The sequence below is a fragment of the Pelodiscus sinensis genome, chromosome 3, assembly GCF_052426305.1.
Source record: "Pelodiscus sinensis isolate ZL-2025 chromosome 3, ASM5242630v1, whole genome shotgun sequence".
Lineage (NCBI taxonomy): Eukaryota > Metazoa > Chordata > Testudines > Trionychidae > Pelodiscus > Pelodiscus sinensis.
Genome location: NC_143054.1, coordinates 187,489,643 through 187,504,658, shown reverse-complemented (window position 1 = coordinate 187,504,658; position 15,016 = coordinate 187,489,643). Strand labels below are relative to the sequence as shown.

At 44.0% G+C, this 15,016-nt stretch overlaps 1 protein-coding gene across 3 annotated transcripts in view; it reads right to left on the bottom strand.

The window, feature by feature from the left end:
• The window catches only part of WDPCP (WD repeat containing planar cell polarity effector), a 248,485-nt gene that overhangs the window by 56,006 nt on the left and 177,463 nt on the right, over positions 1-15,016 (bottom strand). For all 3 annotated transcript variants that reach the window (XM_075925595.2, XM_014569024.4, XM_075925596.2), the window contains one exon: positions 2,735-2,837. In XM_075925595.2, coding sequence (XP_075781710.2) covers positions 2,735-2,837 — 103 coding nt within the window. The remainder of the gene's footprint in view (positions 1-2,734; positions 2,838-15,016) is intronic.

The following is a 15,016-nucleotide window of genomic DNA, read 5'->3' as shown; positions in this document are numbered from 1 at the left end:
TTGAAACAGAGCAGCAGAAGAGAGGAAAGCGAGTGGAGAGCACAGTGATGGCACAGAGAGCCACAGGGAGTGGGAAACAGGATGAATGAAAGGCAGAGGTGAAAGGAAGCGGGTGCGCCCAGATGCACAGCTCTGGCAGGAGCTGGCTGAGCTGCAGCAAAAGCCAGCAGGGAGCTATTTAAAGAGCTGGCAGGGACCCAGGTTGCAATAGGACAGGACCTGTAAAAAAATGTTAAGTTACTTTCACTGCTGATGAAAGGTCCGGGGTTACAAAATGATGAAGAGGCAAAGTAGGAGGAGGGAAGAGAAAACAGACAAGGGAGCTGGATAAAACCCTGGTTTCAATAAAAGGGGCCTGGACACTCAGGCTGTCTCTCAAAAATGGGGATCACAATACACTGGGGCAGCTGATAACTTAATTTTTCTATGCACACTTCAATGAAGAAAGTGTCTTGTGTATTGCTGCAAAAATGATCTGTAATGAAAGACTCAGTTGTAATACATGCCTTCCGAGAGGCAGAGTTAAGATTGTTGCTTGCACTGTAATTCTGACGCTTCCAACTTTTGCGTGATTCGCTTCTCAGAGGTAACGTGGCATTGACACTGCAATTTACACATCAGGGGGTGGTTTATTTGGCTTTTGTTTATGAGTGGTTAAACAATGCCCAGGCCTCATAAAACCTTTTTTGCTAATGATTCTTCCTTCCTGCATCACAAACTTAAAATTAAAGCAGAGTAATGCAAAACCAAACAAAACCCACAACTCATTTTTCTAGTACCGAGGGTCATAACCAATTCCGGGACTCGTAGAAAGATTCTCACAGATTCCAAGAGCAAAGGAATCAGGCCCTCAGTGCTCCAACATGCTAAGCTACAACTATCATGGGGGCCTTGGATTTACTAAATATTTTGAACCACCCTGATATTAATTATTCAGAAAACGACAACATCTTAAAGACTGCTTCAGATAATGGACTGATCTTTTTATTAGTCACAGTGAAGAAGTTTCAGGCTCACTGATGCTGGGGGGAGAGGGGGCGGAAGGAAACGCAGTTGCCTGTGGACCCCGCAATACAAAAGGGCCTGGCGCTCCTGGCTGCTGCCGCCGCTACTGCAACAACAGCAACAGCCAGAGCCCCGGGCCCTTTAAAGTGCTGCCAGAGCACCATGTGGTACACTGAGAGCTGGGGATGGGGAAGGGGGCGGGGAGAGGCACACTCTCCCAGCGGTACTAAGGGCTGCCTAGCCCCAGCCCTGCTCCTTCTGCTTAAAGCCCCACCCCTTCCAGGCTCACGGAGCAGGGCACCCCATCGCTTTCCTAGGGACCCAGTGAGGCTGTCAGCTGTGCTGAGGAGTTTACTGTAAAATAATAAGAATTAGCACTTACAGAGAGAGGGCTTTCCATGAAAGACTCTCAATATACTCTCAAAGCTTTAATTTCACCTCATAAAATCTCTAAACATTGGTATGTCTGTTTTACCGATAATGAGAGTAAGGTGCAGAGAGATTAAGGGCTAACTGTGTAGCACTGAATGTATGCAGCCGCATATATATATGTGTGCAAACATGCAATGTATCCATGCAAGTCAGATTTTTACAAGCCCATGTAGCTCATTAGGCTTTGAACTAGCACACACATATAAAAATACCTGACTTGCACGTGTACATTGGCATTGCATACATAATCGGATATGTACAAATGTAAACTCAAAGTAATAATCCTCTAATTTTGACAACCTTTCCCTAAAAAAAAATTGCCAGCCTGAAACTTACATTTTCTGACCCCCAAAGCCTATGTCTTGACCGCAAGATCATCCTACTTTCTTGTTAGGTGACAAATGAAAAGGATCACAGAAAAACTCGCACAGCAAAGAAGTGCATTGGAATAAGGAAAATGGGTATTACACATAGTACTCCTAAAAGCTCAACCTTTTTCTCCTAGGGTATGTCTAGACTACATGCCTCTGTCGCCAGAGCCATGTAGATTAGTTTACTAGACATACCCAAATGAAGCGGCGATTTAAATAATCGCTGATTCATTTAAATTAAAATGGCTGCTGTGCTGAGCCGATCAGCTGTTTGTCGGCTTAGCGCGCTAGTCTGGATGCTCTGCGGTCAACATCAAAGGCATTTGTTGACTGCCCCGTTATGCCTTTTGGGATAAGGTTTACCGGGGCGGTCGACAAATGCCTTTGATGTCGACCGCGAAGCGTCCAAACTAATGCGCTGAGCTGACAAACAGCTGATCAGGCTGGTGAGCACTTATCTCATCTGAGCACTTCCAGAGCCTCCCAACGAGAAGCCTGTTGTCTTCACTGGGACTTCTTGTGTGAGCTAATGCTTAGCAGGCTGAGGAAGGGCTCCACAAGCTGGTATTGAATAAATAAAGTTTACTTGTATGAATAAGGATTCAGGATCAGGATCCTTTATGCTACTCTCATTGCAATGTGCATAGCATTCATCAACCCTTTTTCTTATTTTCTATAAAACCGGTGTTTTACTCTTTTGCTTAGCAGCCCTCATGCTGACACGATTCTCGCTTCTATACCCAAAGGCAAAGCAATGCTGTTTTCATAAGCTTACCTCCTTCCCCCTAAATAAAAACATCACCTCCTTTTCCAAGAAAACAATTCAAATTAACCAATAACCCCCTACAAGTAGAACATTGTGGTGATGCAGAACAAGTATTGATTCAAACAAAAGGGTTTTTTTTATAAACAGCCTTAATTCTTACCAACTCCAGTCGTTATTGATTCTGCATCAATGTCGTTAGCTTTTTTCTTTGCCACTTCAGCTAGTGCCAATTCACCCTTATCTACCGCAAGGTAATGGATGTCCTTTGGAAATAAAGCAAAATAAAAGATTAATCTAAAATGAATCAGACAAGTAACAAAAGAGATTTTGAAAGAAAGAGACTCTTTTCTTGCTTAGATCACCAACACAAATGGAACAGATGAACCTACTGTTATATTTTAATTTTCTTTGTACTATTCTTTCCCTATGCAAATTTTCTACCCTACTCATGTTGTTGAAAGCAAGGTCTCCAGTTAATAATACATAAAAAACTGATCATCCTTGAACAGATAAAAGTGAGCCTGACAACGCTGCATGAATAACTGAAACTTTAGCTGGATGCTTCCGAGTCTTTGGTGCAGCTGGCCCTAGCTGCTGCAACATGAACCGAACAGCGATTGGATGGCAGGCGGTGTGGCCACATTGTGTACATCTAACCAAAAGCGTGGGACATCTCTTGAGCTAATGCTAATGTCTGGAGTGTGATGGAGTTTTTTCATTTGGTATGAGAGTTTTCAGATAAAGCTCTGATTGTTCTGTTGCACTATAAATTCTTTGAGATGTGGATTCTCACTGCAATGATTTTGGAGATACTGAGATTAATAGTGCTCAATGACTTGAACATTTTAATAGATAGGGAGACTTCCATGTCCGCTCAGGGTTTCATGGCCACTATGATACTCATATGTTTAATTGCAGAGTACTGGAGACTCAATTCATGGATCAGAGAGCTTTCTAATTTCCCCATGTCATGGGTCCTTCTTTGCCTGCTGTAATTCGAGGTCAGTGTTTATCTCTCCTCAAGGGAGAGAGAGATCTGTTTTGATGGTCTAACCTTTGAGGGTAGTGCCTTTACGACAGAGATGTGCACCACCAGCCTGGCAGTTTTGCTCACTACAGTAAATGAAGGGTACTTCCTTGTAACTGAGGATCTACAAGGTGGAAGCAACCTATTTACACTCATGGGATACGCCAACCAGTGCTGCTCGGATGATGCAGGTTAGTTAGCCATGCCCACACTGGAGGGTTTACATGCTCCTTCTTGTTCCTATCCTCACGATTCCAGAGTGTTTAAGAGAAAAATGGCACTCGCATTGCCTCAGCTCCTTTCACTGCCTCGTTAAGTACGTGTTGTGAATAGGACTCCAAGGAAGAGAGGAAGATGGGTGGGGAGTGTGAACATAGAATCATAGAATACTAGGACTGGAAGGGACCTCGAGAGGTCATCGAGTCCAGTCCCCTGCCCTCATGGCAGGACCCAGTACTGTCTAGACCATCCCTGATAGATATTTATCTAACCTACTCTTAGATGGAGATTCTACAACCTCCCTAGGCAATTTATTCCAGTGTTTCACCACCCTAACAGTTAGGAACTTTTTTCTAATGTCCAAACTAAACCTCCATTGCTGCAGTTTAAGTCCATTGCTTCTTGTTCTACCTTCAGAGGACAGGAAAAACAATTTTTCTCCCTCCTGCTTGTGACACTCTTTTAGGTACCTGAAAACCACTATCATGTCCCCTCTCAATCTTCTCTTTTCCAAACTAAACAAGCCCAATTCTTTCAGTCTTCCTTCATAGGTCATGTTCTCTAGACCTTTAATCATTCTTGTTGCTCTTCTCTGGACCTTCTCCATGCAGAGTCCATCTTGAAAAATGTCTGTTACAAGTAAGTAACCACAGAGTGGCTTCTGCACATTCCCACTTATAGGCCAGACTTATAGGCTAGGTGTTCTAATTAAAATGTAACTGTAGGACTACATTGCCAAATTGAGCATCTGACCTAGAGGCTAGATCCAAGGCATGCTGCTTTGTGAAAAGTATGGATGAAATTCCAAGTGGCAGCTTTCCAAAGATCTATAATTGGCATAAGTCTAAGATATGCGGAAGATGCCACCTTAATCCTAGCAAAGTGAAACTAAATTCCCTGGGGAACAGGTATTGAAGCCAAAAAAATATGTCTCCTGAATGAAAGAAGAGTCTAATCCAGTGGTTACCAACCAGTAGATCAGGATCTACAGGTAGATCTTGGAGCCTATGACAGGTGATCCTGACAGGTTTGGCTGGGAGACTATCAAGTGTCGGCACTTCATTTGCCTGTCTAAGCACTGTCGTGCTGTTCCTGCTCCTCTGCCTTGGAGCTGCCTCCCAGCTGTGCAGGGCACAGGAAGAAGAGGAGGTGGTGCTGATGTCAGGGTGCCCCTCCCTCCACTCTGTCTCCCATCTCCACGGGGGAAGAGGGAAGGGGAAGGGATGGAGAGAGTTTGCTGGCTGCTTTTTGGAGTGGTGCAGGGCCAGAGTAGGCATGAGTCTGCTTTAGTCCCCTGCACCATCACCCAGAAACCATCTGTGGTAAGCAGTGCCCAGCTGGAGCCTGCATTCTGAACCCTAGCCCCAGTCCTGAACCCCTCCTGCACCCCAAATCACTGCCCTATCCCTGAGTCCCCCTGCACCCAAAATCCCTCCCACAGCCTACACCCTGAACCCCCTCCAGCACTTCAACTTCCTGCCCCAGGCTCAGCTCAGAATCCTCTCACACTCCAAGTCCTTTAGCCCAAGATCAGAGTCCGCATCCTCTCCCCCTCTGCCCCAGCCTGATAAAAGTGACTGAGGATGGGGAGGATGGAGTGAGGAGGAGCAGGGGCGCGGCCTTGGAGAAGGTGTGGGCAAGAGTATTTGGGTTTCAGGTGGATCCTGGATTGTATTTAAATTGAATAAGTGATCTCATGCTTAAAAAGGTTGGAGACCACTGGTCCAATCCATCTATACAACAATTGTCAAGAAAGAAGTTGTGAATTTTTATTTTCTGCTCAGGAAAATAGGAGAACATCTACAGTTCTCTGTCCTATCTAAAGAGTAAGCCAAAGCACTGTTTACTTCTAAATCATTTTAGTAATATGTGCGGCATGGCTTTCAGCCCTATGGAAAACAGAGTTGTTTTTTTGGGGGGAGCGGGGGGAAAACTGAAAGATTGAAAGATGAAATAAAGAACATTCTCCCAGAGGTTCATAAGGTTGTTTTATTAATTATGTGAGAACCAAGTTAAGATCCCATAGTGGAGGGAGACCCTTCAGAAGAGATGGATAAGTAAATCTATTTACTGACTCATGTGTGACAACTGACTTATTGTTAACCAGTGTAAAAACTAGTATATTTGATAAACAGGATAAAGCCAGAGTAGGAATTCTGAGATTAAGTACACTTTGGACTGGGACTTATGAAGGAGGTATGCTATTTTCAACTGCCCACATACAAAACACATTTTAACACATACCATTTTTAGTAGCTTCTTTCCTATAATTAAATAAAATAGTTTGTATGTCAGCTGAACATGAAAGTTTGACATTATTAGAAATGTATTGCCCATGCAGTCAGCTAGAGCAGTGGTGCATAACCCTTGGGGGTTGCGGCTATTTTCCCGGCTCGGTGCCCGACGTACGTGCAGCTGGGGGGGAGTGGCAGAGGCCGCAACAAAATGACCGGAACTTTTTTTTTTGCTCAACAAAAATTTTTCTGGCCCTGAGGGTTGCTAATTAAAAAAGGATGAGCACCACTGAGCTAGAGAGATCTAGGGTCTGGGTGACAGACTCAACTGCTCTGACAGGTCAATAAATCTAGACAGGAAGGGTCTTGAAGATCACTGTCAACAGGTAGAGAAGGACTGGGAACCCTTGTTGCCTGGCACAAGGTAGGGTGATATAATACTGCTGTTGTCCTGTTTTATCTTGTGTATAACTTTCTGCCAGGGAGGAAAAGTAGCCAAGAACCCAAAATTTCACAGCAGGAGAAATGCATATGAGATCAAATGACAGTCTATCCCAACTCTCAAACCAAAGATCTGACACCTCATATTTATTTGGTGCTAATAAGTCTATGGTGAGGTATTCCCACTGGGCAGAGATTCCCTGTGCTACTGATGTCATCAGGGAAGATTCTTGTGTATCCACATTGACCCTGCTTAGCTGATGTACTAAGTCATTGTTCTTTCCTGCAAATAGAGTGCTATCAGAATGAGTAATGTGCCATTTCGATAATAGAACTTCCCTGGAGAGCCAGGGAGAGTGGGTTCCTCCCTGCTTATTTATACAATAAACTGTGATGGTATTGTCTGTGGCCACCTGAAGAATCTTGCGTTGAATGTGAAGCCTTTAACGCCCAATGAATTTGAGGTTTTTGTGGATTCTTGTCTTTGGAGTCAATGACTTCTAGCGCTGAAGGTGTGTCAGTGAGCTCCCATTCTACACTGGATGTATTCAGAGTGACAGTCCCTGGTGGAGCTGGCAGGATGAACTGTACTCCCTTGAGCACATGTTGAGGTTAAGCATTTTTGTCGGAATGATTAGTGTTTGATATATGCTGTTTATGCTATATCTGTAGTTGGCAAACAGCCAGCACTGAAGGGTTCTCATCTGTAGATAAGCATATGGAGTGACATAGGTTGCTGAAATTAGAAGACCTAGTATTAACAGGTAAAATATTATTGCCTGAGATGATTGAGACCTTAGACTATGTATAGCAGTTGGGATGTTTCAAATTGAAATATTTCTTGAGGAAGAAGAGCCCTGTTTAATTGATGAAGGGTACTGATTTAATGTATTCTAGAACAGATTTCTTTTGATTTATCAAGAACCTCAGATTTTCAAAAAGGATACAAGTATGAGAAATGGCTTTGCAAAAAATGTTTTTCTATTTTTTTTAATTAGGCAAAGGCACAAGTAACGATAAACTTGTATCCCTTTCCTTCTCAAGTAAGCTACTGAAAGGCAATCTGAATATCCCGAAGGTGGTAGACAGGCCAAAGGGAAGGACTTTGCATTGACAATGGTTGCTTCCTTCTGTAAAACTGAGGTATTTGTGATAGAATTTCTTGATGATGGCATTTAGTTTCCTTAGACCTATGACTGATCAGAGACAACCATCATTCTGGAAATCAAGAAGAATCTTGAATAGAATCCTTTCCTTCTGAATTCCATTTGGACTTCTTCTACCACTCCTGTTTTGAGAAGAGCCAGACTCTTTGATTTTACAGGCTCTTGTGAGAGGGGTCCATGAATAAGGACAGGAATGGGGGATTGAAGAGTTTCAAACCATGTTGGATGCTCACTGTGGATTATTTAAATACCTGCTTGCTCCCAGAGAAGCCCCATGGTAGGAGAAATGGCATAATCAGTCTCCAGACAGGAGGAGTTGGGCACAAAGAATTTGTTTGATTGTAGCTGTCAGGAAAATTGTCAAATGTGGGACCTGGGGCTTGATCTTGAAGACATTACAGAAAGTTGCTTGCTTTCTGGTTTTGGTTTAAAATTACTTCTGTGTTGAGAAGAGAACTGTGGTTCTCCTTGGATGCTTCCGATACTAGTGACTCCTTTAAATCAGGGGTAAAAGAAGAGGAGGAAGGCATGGCTGCTGTCAGGAGGGGCAAAGCAGGCAGTTGCCATAAGTTTTGGCAATTTAAAAGAGCCCTGGGCTGCCACCACTGCTACTGCAGCAGCACTAGCAGCTGCAGCCCTGGGTTCTTTAAATTGTGATGCAGTCTGGGCAGCACTGAGGACTGGCTACCCCATCCCCATCCCTTCTGCTTGAGGGCCCGCTCTTCCAGGGGCCCAGAGCAGAGCTCTTCCACATTATCTAAGGAAGATCTTCAACTTCTGCTTTGCTTTCTGGTGGCAGTCCTGACCACTTAAGACAAGCTGTCATGAGTCTCCCTTTGCTACCCAGTGTGCCACTCTGTCTGGTCAGTTTGAATGGTCTCTTTGGCAGGTATATACTATGGGGGGGAGGGGGATTGATCTAAGTTATGCAACTTCAGCTACATGAACAGCAGAGAAACAGGCTCATCAATGAAGGGGGGAGAGTGGGCAATTACCCAGGGCCCAGCAATTCAAAGGCCCTTTAAGTTGCTACTGGAGCACCATGTTGCACACCTCAGGCAGCACTAAGGCTTGTGGTGGTAGGGGGAGGGAGGGGAATGCACAGCTACTCTCAGCCCCGTCTCTTCCAGGAGTGCAGAGCTGTCCCCCACCCCGCCTTGCCAGGGGCCCACAGAGGCTGTCAGCTCCCCTGTATAGCTAAAGTCAATGGACTTAGCTCTACTTATGATGGTGTCGGCTATGGTACATTGACAGCAGGCATTCTCTCATCAACTTTGTGCTTCTCAGTGAGGTGGATTACTGGAGTCAGTGGGAGAGCAATTGGCAGTCAATTTATCATGTCTATAGTAGACACGATAAATTGATCCCTGCCGGATCAATTGCTCCCCCATCAATCTGGCTGGTAGTGAGGACGAGCTCTTTACAACATACACACTCTCTGTTTTTTCCACTATGTGTATCTTTAATCTCAAATTCAGCATTATAAAATTTAGTGTAGCTTGTGTAAGGAGGAGCCTTCCACCCAACTTTCTCTGCCACACCCAGCTCATTCTCTGGGCTCCCCTCTTTGCTTCCTGTTCCTGCCAATTATATATTTTCCCCTTGTTGAGTTAATTACCTCATTAACCTGACTAGCCTGACCATTGCCAACAAGTGTCAAAAATCCCCTCCATTACAGGTTAATTCATCCCAATTAAGCCTGTGATCTTCTCTGTTATACAATTAACAGTGAGAAAACCTTCTTAGAGAAGTGGCAGAAACAACAGCTCTCACCACAGAATGTGAGGAGTCAAACATCACCTTCAAGGCATATTTTTCCACTTGCTGAATTTCCATTGTGATCACATTTGCCAAACTTCCTCTGCTCGTCAGGAAGGAATTTGGAGAATATTAATAATTTTTCCCAAAGGTGAAATTGGAAGTGAGAGTTGACAGCTTGACAGTTTGCTACCATTAAATATAAAGCAGAGGAAGAGAAACATTTTCTTTCTGTCTTTGTTTGAAGAACTAGAATGGATTAATCCCCTTGCTGACCTTTAGATCATTGCCTTTACTACCAGGAAGCATGGGGCTGGATAGGTATTGAAAACCCTTTTGGGGAATTTATCTACTTGTTTGGACACTGCCTGGAAAGAGGCTAGATGAGACAAAGGGCGTATCTAGACTACACTAGACTTTCGGAAGAATACTGTATATGCAAATTCTCGCAAATTCTTTTGAGCTCACTCCCGTTTGTTGACAAGCCAAGTAACTTTCGAAATTCTAGTGTAGTCTAGATACGCCCAAAATTACCTTAGCTGGATGTAAAACCCTATCCAATAAAGGCAGAAAACACCTACTGCAAATGTAATTGCACCTTCAGATGGAGAATATAAAAGAAGACGGTCTCATCAGAAGATGCCTGGTTGTCAGCATTGGGATCTGCATCCTGCAACCCATAATGCATCAGAAGTCAGAACAAGAGACTTTTCTACATTTCTCAGATCAGTCTGGTAGCTTTGGATACTTAAGAATGACACCCTGAGATCTCAGAAGGGATTTGATCAGAATAAAGTACACGCTAGGGATCTAGGTATGAAAGACTTGGCCAAAAGGGCCCTGATGATATGGAGCATGCGCCAGTTGGACTAATACTCAGCCAATGGATCTGGTTCATTACCTTGACAACAGAGAAATGTTTGGGATTCTGAATGTCTCTTGGAGGGGAGCTGTGAGCACTCCAATGGGCACTGCTAGCAATGGTTCATCATCAAAGCTGCACTCATTGGCAGGCCCATCAATGGGATGGGGGCAAAGGGGCAGCTGCTCCTGGATTCAGGAATTCTAAAGGGTCTGGGCTCTGGCTTGCAGTGAATTACCACCAGATTGAGCACTGCACAGTGCATGGGGGAGTGGTTTCTAGGCATTCTGGGAGGCACTGAGGTTGGTTGCCCCAGCCCTGCCCCTCCCACCCAAGGCTTCAACCTTTCCAGGAGGATGGAGCTGTTCCCTCCACATTGTCCAGGGGCCCAACAATGCTGTTGACTGCCCGGCTCACTGGCAAAGTCCATATGTGGGAATATGAAGCAGCCACTCCCAGAACACTTTTTTTCCATGTGGCAAAAACAAAATACCTCCTGATTATTTTTTATCGTAAAGATAAAAATCCAAAGAGATATTTTATTCTTGGTCATTATTCTGCACTCTAACTGCATGCAGGGATGTGAAGGGAAAGGAGAACTTTCTCGAGACAATGTCTCCAAGTAAAAAAGCCACGGCTATCTCTCAGACTCAGAATACGTCAACACTACCCACTTATTTTGAAATAAGCTATTTTGGAATAATAACTCCCAAAATAGCTATTTCGAAGTAGCGCGTCCACACTGACTGGAGCCTGAATCACATTTAAAGCCCCCCGGAATTACTTCGGGCTGGGCATCAGGACAGCAGGCACTTACTGTAGCTGCTGGCTGAAGCTAGCTGAGGCTTGTGGATAAAGGGACTTCGCTCTACAGCCGTGTCTCAAGCTCTTCATCTTTGCCTACCTCCTCGAGGGACAGCTAACTCATCTTATGGAGTGCTCTGGTTGCCCTTGTGGATACCACAGCACTCCCAGACATGGAGCTGGACCTGCTGCAAAGCACTCGCTGGCTCCTAGACCTACTGCCGCACCTCCTGGTCCAGTTACTGCAGGCTGCCCATGTGGCACTGCAGGAAAAGGACCCTCAGCTCCCTGCGGGGCATCTCCTCAGCTCTCTCCACATGCTGCTCATACAGCACAGCCCCACTCACTCTCCCCTGCACACCATGCACCGCTGCTTCTGGTGCCGGGACACCAGTTCCAACTGGTGGAACTGGATAGTCATGGAGCAGTGGGACAACCAGCAGTGGCTCCAGAACTTCCGCATGTGGACGGACTCCTTCCTAGAGCTCTGCAAGTGGCTCGCCCCTGCCCTATGGTGATGGACACCCACATGCAGCCCACCATCCCCTTCCAGAAGCAGGTCATCATTGCCACTTGGAAGCTCGCCATGCCGGACAGCTACCACTCCGTCGGGAACCAGTTCAGCCTGGGGAGATGAACCATCGGGGCCATGCTCATGCACATATGACACTCTTTCTATTAAAAAACAACAGTCTAGTAGCACCTTAAAGACTAACAAAACATGTAAATGGTATCATGAGTTTTTGTGGGCACAACCCACTTCTTCAGATGACCGGTCATCTATAATGTTTCTATAATGTTATCCCTTAGCATTCTCCTTTTGCTTGCTCTACATTCATTTGTCAACATTAAAACATAGAGGGAAAGACAAATGACTGGCTTGTCAAATATTCAGCTGTCTTCCCATGTCCAAGAGCACAAACAGTAGTACTGAAATGAAAATATATGAGCAGAACTCTAAGCATCAGAAAAAACACTAAGGAAAAGTGAAGAGTAAAAGAGAAGGAATTGCGATGGCTCCAAATGAAGGGGTGCTGACTTTGAGAATCCCAAAAGCCGGCTGTTTTTGGACCATCACAAACACAGGTGTGATTTAAAAGAATGTGGCAAGTGTCTTGGGGGCAAAGTAATTAGTTAGAAACTGGATGCAAGCACTGTACTTCCTCTGTGTAGAGAGGGCTGCATCACAAAAGATATGATTTTTATCAAGATTAAGGAGTTTAAAGACCTGAAGAAGAGCTTTGTGTAGGCTCAAAAGCTTGTTTCTCTTACCAAAAGCAGTTGCTCCAGTAAAAGATATTACCTCATTCACCTTGTCTCTTTAAAAATTGATACTGTCAGTTTACTCAAGATAATAGCTATAAATGAATGTGCAAAGAGTTGCTTGCAGCTTCCAAATAGTTACATGTATGGCTAGGGTCTACTCACATATCTACAGATTATGGGGGAGATTTAGGTGTTGGGAGTTTAATGGTCCTTTGTGCCTTTAAAATCTCATCCTATATTGATTAAGTTTAGGGGTTCTAGTTTTCAACATTAACTAAATACAAAAAATGACTGTAGAGATTCAAGAATTTATTTTAAATAATGTAAGGGGGAAGAGAAATTTTATTAATAATAAACCGAAAATGACAAGATTCCCTTAAAGGGATTTTCAGCAGAAATTTCATCTTGTAAACTTACAATCAGCATTTACTTCCTGTTCAAGTTCTCTGCAAGTTCATTCCAGCTCATGTAGCCACATGAGGAGCACATTTTTAAGTGGTTACAGTGTTGAAATTTAAGATGTCATCAATAAAATGAGGTTGCTTAAAATGTATAATTATTTTTAAAAAACAAAATAATGATTATGTGACTTTTATTGCTAATGAAACTACCAATTTTGGCCCAGATGTATGCTGCTGAAATTAATAAACCTGTAATACCTGTTTGGTTTGTTGGTTTTTTTTTGTTAGGAATTTACAAGATACTAAAATATCAAAAACTAAACAGTAAAATGGGTAAAAATAGAAATGAAATCCAACAATCTCTAATTTTGTCTATCTGTCCGTCCATGTCTATATATAAAAATCATTTTTCAGATTCTCAATCCATGGATTGCTGGTTCAAATGATGATATTACCCAGAGAAAATAGGATTTTCTGTCAAATCCTCTCCGCTTCCTTCCTTCATGGCTAATGATAACACTACAATCATCTCTGTCTCCTGGGCTCAGAATAGGAAGGCCATTTTTGTCTCCTTTTACACCAAGACTATGTCCAGATGTTTCTTCCTCTATGAAAGCTTCAAGCCTCACCTATCCTCTATGTCTAAATAGCTAAAACTCTCAGCCAGGTCTAAATCATCACTTGCCTTGATTACTTCAGAATCTCATCTCTGGTCTTCCTGATCCTCAGCATTGCCCTATACAAGTATATCCAAAGTATGGCCACAAAGATTTCTTGCCTGTCTCTAATTACATCACCCCACTCCCGGAACCACTTCACTAGCTTCTGTTCCATTACATCAAATATAAACTTCTCACATTCAAGTATCTACAGAACTTTGCTTCTCCCTGCTGAACCAAACCAGTGGTGTAGCTAGCACAGGAAAACTGGGTAGGCAGTAAGGATGTTAAATTGTGGTTAATTTACTTGTCGAGTAGTCAATGGAATTTCCATTGACTACTCGCACTTCCGCATTCCTCCTTTGAAATGCACAAGAGCCCCAGTGGGGGCTCTTGTACATTTCAAAGGAGGAATGCGGAACGTCGTATGCAGCCCAGGGCCAGCAGAAGTCCTGCTGACTCTGGGCTACACGTGGGTGCCAGCTTTGAAATGCCATGCAGAGCCCAGGGTCAGCTGGGGAGTCCCCAGATGTCCTGGGTTCTGTGGAAAGGCTGCACCCTGGAATCAGCTGTGAGCACTGCCCCTTTGAAACACTGAGGCAGCGTTCAAAGGGGCAGCACTGCAAAGCTGAGCCAGGATCAGCTGTGTGGCGCTGCCCTTTGAAGTACCCCCTCTTCCCCCTGCCTTTGCTGCTTGTATCTGATAGAGGCAGCAGGGGGGGGGGGAATTGACTAGTTGACTAGTCTTTAACATCATTAGTAGGCAGTGGTGCTGTGTGTGTGTGTGTGTTTGTGGGTTGGGGAGGCCAAGAAAGGGCACATGTCCTACATGCCATGGGCAGAAGGGGCAACAGGCCAGCTAGCAGCCAGCAGAGGGACTAGCGGGGGAACCTGGTGCTCACAGCAGATGTTCGACTCTCCCACACTGATTGGCAGGGGAAGTGGAGGACAGCAGCCCCTGTGTGCTCTGCTCCTCCAGCCTTGTTGCTTGGGGGCAGAACAAGATTGACCCCACACTCACAAATGGGGAAAGGATGAAGTTTGGGATGGAGAACAGAGAGTCCCCAGAATGAAGGGGTGTTGACTTTCAGAATCCCAAAAGTAAGGATATGCTTGGACCAGTTTCTGAGCACAAACAAAGGTGTGATAGAACAAGAATGTGCACGTGCCTGGGGGTGAAGTAATCAGCTAAGAACTTGCAGAGAACACTGTACATCCTCTGTGTGTTAGTCTGCCGTGACTGTCAGGAGAGACGGGCCTGAGTTATAAAAAGTATGATTTTTTATCTAGATTAAAAAGTTAAAAGTTGATACTGTCAGCTTATTGGAGATAGCTGAAAATCAGATGGCTCTGGAATAAGTCTGAGCTTACAAATATTTGAATGCGTAGCCAGATTCTGTCCATGTATGTAATAACATTTATATTGATCATATTTAGGGATTCTGGTTAAACTGAAAATAGCAGTAATAGTATATTTAAAAAAAGTTTTAAATAAACTTGGGGGAAGGGAACAACTACTGAAAATGACAAACTTCTTTTCAATGTACTTGCAACAAACAGAATTTGAATATTATTTACTGTAAAGTACAGCCTGTATTATTGCTC